Below are 9,263 nucleotides of genomic sequence, written 5' to 3' on the forward strand. Positions count from 1 at the left end.
ATTGATGCAGTCAGAGCACATAACCTACTTCAAGGCCAGGATGGTCTAGTCTGGTTTCTCTGGTTGTCATGTTATTACCACCTCTTCTATTCAAGAAGAAGGGATGGAGAGAAGAAGAGAGGATGGCCAAAGGGAAATGCACACAGGTGTAATCTTTTTCCTGTGTAGTTGTCTTCCATTCAAAACAATATCTGTTGTACAAGACATCAAAAAGTCACAGACTCCTTTTTAAAACACTTAATTGAGGATGAACTGGACTTTGAATCTTTGGAGAGCTCTGTTTTTAGGTTCTTCTTTATCTCTCTGGGGTGACTTGCTAATCATTGGAATAATTTTTGGCCAACTCTCAAATTTCATTCCTAGTTCTAAAAATACTCTCATTCAAAACATGTGGATATTAAAAAAAAATAGTAACCTGTAATCCTACTGCAAAAAGATAACCTCAATTAAGCTTGTGACTTCTCAGAACACCCACTTCCACCAGACTACTTTTCCTCAAATTATTGCTCTAAAATTTTCATCACACTTGACTTACAGTTTTGTCATTATATTTTGGATATTTTATGAAAGAACCCAGAAAATAAAGCATGTATTTTGTACAAAGTTGGCACACAGTAGGAATACATAAATATTGACTATGTTTCACCAGCCATTACAATAACAGAAAAGTGTTCTTGAGTTAAAGAAATGAAATATTAAGGAAATACCATAAAATATATATTAATTTAACTCTTCATCTCCTGTGATGATCATTCAATATTTTTCATGATCTTCACAATGTGGTATAGTGGAAAGAGAATGAGTATTGGAATCAAACTTACCTGATTTGGGGAAGTTATTGACATCTGAGTCATACTTTTCACAACCTTTTTTCAAAGAACTTATGTGAAGAACAATGAGGAAACGTGTAGACACTCAACACATGTTTGTATTCTCATACCTTCACCCTATGCCATAACACCCAACATGTTATGTCATATACTTTATCCAGAGCCTATGTCATATACTTTAGTTCACTCTGGCTAATATTCCGGTTTTAGAGATGAGGGAGGGAGAATGGTGTCCTGCCTGTCCTTAGTACTGAGATCCAGAGAGAATCTGAGACAGAATATCTCATTCTAGAGCCAAATAAATGAGTGGAAATATCCTTTTATTGTGCCTCTAACCCAGAGTTACCTAATAACCTTCCCCTAAAATCAGTCTGAGAATGGTGGAATCGCCAAAATGAGGGTAGGGTTGTTCAGGATATCGGGACCAGGCATCACTGTAATGGTAAGAGGAATATTTTTCCATTGCCAAATAGTTTACCCAAGGCCTCCTTCATGTCTCTGTTCCTCAAGCTATAAATGAATGGGTTTAGCATGGGGATAATCACCATATAGAGAATAGCAGTCCTACTTTGACTCTCTGCAGAGTGAGTTGATGGAGGAAGTAAATAAACACCCATAAGAGATCCATAGAAGAGCAGGACCACTGTGAGGTGAGAACCACAGGTAGAGAAGGCTTTCCAGCGCCCTCCAGGAGATGAGATGCCAAACACAGCACAGGAAATGCGGACATAGGAGAGGACGATCAGCATGAGAGGAGCCATGAGGAACATCAGGCCCATGGTGATGATCATCAGCTCATTAATGTGGGTATCTGAGCAGGCAAGCTTCAGTAGAGCACTGGGATCACAGTAGAAGTGAGGGATTGCCTTGTGGGTACAGAAGGCCACACGCGTCAGCAGCAGTGTGTGCATCAGGGCAGGGCAGTTGGTTAGCACCCAGCACATAACCAGCATTAATGCACAAAGTTGGGGACTCATAGCTGTGTTGTAATGGAGTGGCTGACAGATGGCCACATAGCGGTCATATGCCATCACAGCCAGAAGGAAGTTGTCAAGGCCACCAAACACAAGGAGAAAATACAGCTGTGCAAGGCAACCAGAATAGGAGATGGTCCGACTCTGGGTGTGAATGTTGGCCAGCATTTTGGGTATTGAAGCAGAGGTGAAACAGGCATCAGTTAATGATAAGTTGGCCAGGAAGAAATACATGGGAGTATGAAGGTGTGGGTCAGAACTGATGGCCAGGATGATGAGAAGGTTCCCTGTCATGGTGACTAGGTACATGCCCAGGAAAACACCAAATAGGAGAGATTGCTCCTCCGGCTGCTCAGAGAGTCCTAGAAGGAGGAAGTCTGAAACAGCAGTTTGGTTCACTCTGCTTGGTTTTCCCATCCCTTGTAGTTCATGTTATCTGTTCAGATAAAACCCTTCCCTGTGTTAGTATTTAATTGGTAGATCAACAACAGATGTATCTGTGTAGCCAGAACTATACTGGGGAAAAAAGGAGAATAAATGGACTTTGCCAATGAGAATCTTGAATCTCATTGGGGGTGTGAGAAAACATCCCTGGGACATAGAAACAGGCAAGACAATATCCATACAAATGCAAATTGTGCTTTTGTGTTAGATGTCCACAGAAGAGATCAGTTTGACTAGAGAAATCAATGTAGGCTATTGGAGGAGGTAAGAATTGAGCATATCTTTGAAGGCATGATTGGAAAAGTCATTTATGTTTAGTGATTGATGATTTCCTTTGCTGCCTCTTCCCCAAAACACACACACACACACACACAGAGTCACTCACTCACTCACTCACTCACTCACTCACTCACACAGACAAAATAGCCTCCTCTCTACTAGCCTCCCCAATCCCTAGAACTTGACTGCACCATTCAGCTCCCATCCCTGTGCCCTTCCCTAACTGGGCAGTGAGTGTCTGTAATGTCCTATCTACCCCATCTCCTCCTCTCCACAGACAGGGAGGGGGCCATGCCCACTCCATCATCACTGTCTCTTCTTTGTCATTGTCCTCTTCCCCTTCTGCTTCTTGGTACCTGTATTCACTCTAGGAACTGATATTTCAGTTCTCTTGGATTCTCATCATGATCAGCTCCTATTTGTAGGGACTGGCTAAAAATGAGACATCTTCATAGCATTGTTTTATTCTTCATAAGGCCATGACATAGGTGCTACTATCTTTGCAAATGATGAAATTGAGCTTCAGAGATATTTTATGTACTCAAGATCAGATAGCTAGTAAATGACAGTCAAATGCAGGTGTGCCTAACTCCAGTGCCTGTGCCTTCACCCCTACAATTACACCATATTTCTCCAATATTTACTTCTCATTAGAGAAAGGAAGGTAGAATGAATTAGGCTCTGTTTCTCTGGGCTTGAAAGTAGCCACTCTGTTCTGCTCCCCTAGGATTTATAGAATTCTGGTGTGAGAGCTCATTTCATATTGGCATTGTAAAAACTGCAGCCTTAGAAGTTTCTGTGAATAGTTAATCCTCTATTTGTTCTTTGGTTTGTAGACAGACTTCTGATCTTAGGTGGAGAGTCAGCTCATCTACCCAGAAAACTTCTGCCTACTTGTTGGGCTGGGAAGCGTGTGTGTGTGTGTGTGTGTGTGTGTGTGTGTGTGTGTCCAGCCCCTTGCACATTCTCACCTGTGAGAGCATGGATCAGTGTCAGGCATCTTTAAATTTTCCATTTCTTTTTCCTGGATGGATAATTTACAATGAAGAAGTTCCTGGGACCTTTCAGACTCAGTCAACAAAGTTGGGGTCTATGGGGTCCAGAGTTCATTAGGAACATGGAGTGTATGATTCATTTGCAGCTTCCTTAAGCCTGAGAAGACAAGAGTCTTTCTTAGGGTTTTAAAGGCTCCTCAAAAACATCTCCCAAAGTGCTCATTAGAGCCAACCTCAGTGTCACTGTGCAGCCTGTCCTCCAGCCAACTCTGGCCGGATCCTGGGGGAACTGAGGGCATCTCTTTCCCAGGGGTTAAGCTCAGATGTGAGTCTCAGGAGTGTGATTCTGCGGCCCCTTGCTGGAATACAGTGCACTTTAGCCTGGCCAGCAGGCCCCTATGCACTGGGCAGTTGAATTACTGTCCCATACGCTAGGCAAAACTCAATTGAGGGAAGTATCGAAGTATAAATTATAACATAACTATTTCTGTTGCTGATTTTCCTAAACAAAGTAATCATGTAGAGAAACCCCTTCAAGTCCTAAACTCTCAATTAAATGAGGCGGCCTATACAGATCACACCAGCCATAATGTCTGATACATAGAAGCTGCTAAAAATATTTTATCTCCTGTATTTTTATTAATACTATTGAATTGATACTATTATTAATATTATTGAATACTTTGATTACACGGTCTCAAGTAAGACTCACAACAAGCTTAGATACAGGAGCTATTATTATTCCTATTTTACCGATGATGAAACAGAGGTTCAGGGAAGATCATGATTTGACCAAGGTCATACAACTACTAAATGAAGGGGGTGGAATTCCAACATAGGTCTGCATGACACTAGAATCCATGTTCTTAACCACCACACTTTGTCTTAGTATCATTGGTTTTAATCACTAACAAATCCATAGATATAAAATAATCTCATTCTTCTAATTCTTATGTCTTTGGTGAGATCAACTATTTGTTTCATCTGATTTTTAGTCATGGGTAATTATTCCTCAAATTATCTTATTAATATATTTCTCCTTTTTTCTATTGGGATACTTGCGTTTTTTTAAAATGGATATTAATGGCAATAAAACAAATGAAAATATTTTATGGGTGTTGTCTTCTGTCCTTGTCATTCCAAGATGACTACAACTTTTTAAAAATGATTTTTATAGTCAAATTTGACAGATATGTGGCTTTGTGCTTTTTTCCATTACTTTTATACTGAAAAGTCCTTTCCATCTTACAGATCAAGAAAATGTAATTTAGTTATTTCTTCTAAATTTTAAATAGTATATTTAAATTTTGTCTCCTTTTTTTCTGCCAAGATTTTATTTTAATTCAAATTGCTTAACAGTGTAGCATAGCTTTCAGGAGTAGAATTTAGTGATTCATCCCTTAGATATGATACTCAGTGCTCATCATAACAAGTGCGCTTCTTAATGCGCATTACCCCATGTTTTAATTTACTTGCAGTTTATGTTGTGGTATGGTGTGAGAAAAATATCTACCTTTACTTTTAATTTTTCACAGTAGCTAGTTTTATCAGGACCGTTTTTTAATAACTCATGCATTTTCCATTGGTTTGTTAGGTCTGAGCACCTGTGCCTGGCCTTTCCAAATCACTTGAGCTGCTCACAGCACTGGCGGCAGAGTTCAGAAAGGGGGCCTCTGGACAGCAAATATTTTTATTATTATTATTATTTTTCACAAATAGTTTATTGTCAAGTTGGTTTCCATATAACACCCAATGCTCATCCCCACAAGTGCCCTCCTCCATACCCATCTCCCCCCTCCTCCCCCACACCCATCAGTCCTCAGTTTGTTCTCATCATTCAAGAGTCTCTCATGGTTTGTCTCTCTCCCTTCCTCCACCATTTCCCCCCTTCTTCTCCTCTATGGTCCTCCGTCAAGTTCCTCCTAATCCTCCTATACGTGCAAACATATGATATTTGTCCTTCTCTGTCTGACTTATTTCTCTCAGCATAACACCCTCAAGGTCCATCTATGTTGCTACACATGGCCAGATTTCATTCTTTCTCATTGCCATGTAGTATTCCATTGTATAGATAAACCACATCTTGATCCATTTGTCAGCTGATGGACACTTAGGCTCTTTCCATGAGTTGGCTATTGTTGAGAGTTGGACAGCAAATATCAAGGTGGAAGCTGCATGCTCTTCATAAAACCTAGCTCTGGGAATCCTAGAATCTCATTTTCACTGCCTACCATGTATGAAAAAAGTCACGAAGACCAACCCAATGACTAAGAGAAAGAACTTAAGCTCCATCTATCCATAAAAAGAATAGCAAAGGATTTTTGGCTCTTTTTAATTACCACCACCTGAAATTATTTATATTCTTTCCACATTCAAAATAGACTCACTCCTTTCCCCAAAGCTTCAGAATTTCATTGTACTGCAACATCAGGTCAATATCCAAGATCTTGTGTCTAAATGAAGTCCTGGTGAAAATGTGTTTTCTTAGATGCATTTGCCTGTGCATTGCCCTTCTCAATCTGGAGACGTGGGACATGAGAGACAAGTTATCTCTCTCCTCCCTCCTCACACATACCCAACATGATGCTGATATTGGCGTGGGATAACTGCAACAGACACTCCAAATTCTCAGGGGCAAGGATAGGACAGAGAGAGGAGCAGGAGGCAGAGAGTGATGATGCTGGTAGTATTCTACTGATGGATATGCCACACTTCGTCTGTTCTGCTGTTGATAGCCATTTAGATGATTTCCTTTTAGTATTTCACAAAGAGTGATGATACAAATATTCTTATACATTGCCTTGTGGGGAACATATGTACACATTTTGGTTGAATATATACTTAGTAGTAGAATTTGGGGGTTCTAGATTTTGCATGATTTCAACTTTAGTTTTTCAGAATGATTTTCATATATACATGTCAAATATCTCCTCCTCTGGGTGTGAACTTTTCACTTTCTTATTGGTGTCTTTTGAGAAATAGAAGTTATTAATTTTAATATAATTGAATTTCTTTTTTTCTTTTTGATTATGCTGTTTGTGCCCTAAGAGATATTTGCATACTTTTGATTATGAAGATATTCTTCTGTCTTTTCATCTAAAATCACCATTATTTTTTATTTTGCCTGTCTTTGGCCAATGACACAGTTTTAATTACAGCAGTTTTATAATAAGTCTTGATACACGGTTGTATAAGTCTTCCAAGTTTGTTTCCTTGGCTATCCTTGGTACTTGTGTTTTTATGTGAACGTTAGAATTAACTTTATACACACATAGACATATGCAACGACGATGAATGTGATTTGGTTAATAGACTAACTTAGGAAGAATATATATCATATTAATGCTGAAAATTTCAGTCTATGAATATAGCATAATTCTTCATTTTTGCCTGCTTTATTTCAATACCGTTTTAATAATATAAATTTTAGTAAAGAGGTCTTGCACATTACCTTAAATTTATTCCTAGATATCTATGCTTTTCTATTCTAAAGTAAATACCATGTTTAGAATGTTTGTTTTCTATTTGTTCATGGCTAGGATGCAGAAATACAGTTGGTTTTGTATGTTGCCTTTGCCTCAGTGACCTTGCTATATTGTTTTATTAATTCAATAAGTCATAGATTTGGGGGTGACTTTTTAGGCGTATAATCAGCTCGTCTAATAATTGTCTGATTATAATACCATATTTCCAATTCTTTTTTTTTGAAATTTTTATTTAAATTCTAGTTATTTAACATATAGTGTAATGTTGGCTTCAGGAGTGGAATTTATCACTTATATATAACACCCAGTGCTCAACATAAGTGCCCTCCTTAGTACCCATCACCCATGTAGCCCATCCCCCCACCCACCTCCCCTCGACCAACCATCAATTTGTTCTCTGTAGTTAGGGGTCTCTTATGGTTTGCCTCCCTCTCTCTTGTTTGTCCCCTTTCCCATGTGTTCATCTGTTTTGGTTCTTAAATTCCTCTTTTAAGTGAAATCACATAGTATTTGTCTTTCTCTGACTGACTTATTTCACTTAGCATAATACATTCTAGCACATCCATATCATTGCTAATGGCAAGATTTCATTATTCTTACTAGCTGAATAATACACACACACACACACACACACACACACACACACACATATACCACATCTTCTTCATCCATTCTTCAGTCAATGGACATTTGGGCTCTTTCCACAATTTTCCTATTGTTGATAATGCTGCTATAAACATCAGGGTGCATATATCCCTTCAAATCAGAATTTTTGTATCCTTTGGATAAATACTTAGTAGTGCAGTTGCTGGATCATAGGGTAGTTCTATTTTTAACTCTCTGACGAACCATTATACTGTTTTCCACAGTGGTTGCACCAGCTTTCATTCCCACCAACAATGTAAGAGGGTTCCCTTTTTTCTGCATCCTTGTCAGCACCTCTTGTTTCCTGCATTATTAATTTTAGCCATTCTGACTAGTGTAAGGTGGTATCTCATTGTAGTTTTGATTTGTATTTCCCTGATCATGAGTGATATTGAGCATTTTTTATATGTCAATTAGCCCTCTCTGTGTCTTTTTTTTTTTAAATGTCAATTCATGTCTTCTGCTCATTTTTTAACTGGCTTATTTGTTTTTTGGGTGTTGAATTTTATAAGTTCTGTATTTATTTTGTGTTTTTTTTTAATCTTATTTTTTTAAATATAATTTATGGTCAAATTGGATACTAACCCTTTATCTAATATGTCATTTGCTAATATCTCCCATTCCAAAGGTTGCCTTTTAGTTTTGTTGATTGTTTCCTTTGCTGTGCAGAAAGTTTTTATTTTGATGTAGTTTAAATAGTTTAGTTCTGCTTTTGTTTCCCATGCCTCCAGAAGTAAGAAGTTGCTATGACTGGTGTCTAACAGGTAACTGCCTCCTCTAGGACTTTAATGGTTTCCTGTCTCACATTTAGGTCTTTCATCCATTTTGAATTTATTTTTGTATGTGGTGTAAGAAAGTGGTCCAGTTTCATTCTTTTGCCTGTTATTGTACAATTTTCACAGTACCATTTGTTGAAGAGACTATCTTTTTTTTTCCCATGGATAGTCTTTCCTGGTTTGTTAAAGATTAGTTAACCATATAGCTGTGGGTCCATTTCTGGGTTTTTCTATTCTACTCCATTGATCTATGTGTCTGTTTTTGTGCCAGTACCATATTGTCTTGATGGCTACAGCTTTGTAATATAACTTGAAGTCTGGAATGGTAATGCCCCCAACTTTGCTTTTCTTTTTCAAGATGGCTTTGGCTATTCCAGATCTTTTATGGCTCCATACAGAAGGATTACTTGTTCTAGTCCTGTGAGAAATGGTGTTGTATTCTGATGCATGTTGCATTAAATGTGTAGATTCTTTTGGGTAGTATAGACAGTTCAACAGTATTTGTTCTGTGATAAAATGGCACTAAATTCATATCTGTCAATAATTACTCAGACTGTAAATGGACAAAATACTCCAATCAAAAGACACAGAATATCAGAACAGATTAAAAAAAACCAGACCCATCTATTTGCTGCTTACAAGAGATTCATTTTAGACTTAAAGACACCTGTAGATTGAAAGTGAAGGAATGAAGAAGTATTTTCCATGTCAAAAGATAGCCAGAGTAGCAATACTTACATCAGACAAACTAGATTTTAAACAAAAGGCTGTAACAAGAGATGAAGAAAGGCATTCATTACATCATACTAAAGGGGTCTATCCAACAATAATACCT

General features: G+C 38.1%; 1 protein-coding gene across 1 annotated transcript; it reads right to left on the minus strand.

Annotated features, from left to right (window-relative positions):
• Window positions 1-1,261: 1,261 nt before the first annotated feature.
• On the minus strand, window positions 1,262-2,254 carry LOC120226173 (olfactory receptor 1N2). The gene has a single exon (XM_039224363.1). The coding sequence runs from the start codon at window positions 2,219-2,221 to the stop codon at window positions 1,262-1,264; it is 960 nt and encodes a 319-aa protein (XP_039080294.1). The 5' UTR covers window positions 2,222-2,254.
• Window positions 2,255-9,263: the final 7,009 nt, after the last annotated feature.

This window comes from Hyaena hyaena, unplaced genomic scaffold, assembly GCF_003009895.1.
Source record: "Hyaena hyaena isolate Hyena2069 unplaced genomic scaffold, ASM300989v1 scaffold_1627, whole genome shotgun sequence".
Lineage (NCBI taxonomy): Eukaryota > Metazoa > Chordata > Mammalia > Carnivora > Hyaenidae > Hyaena > Hyaena hyaena.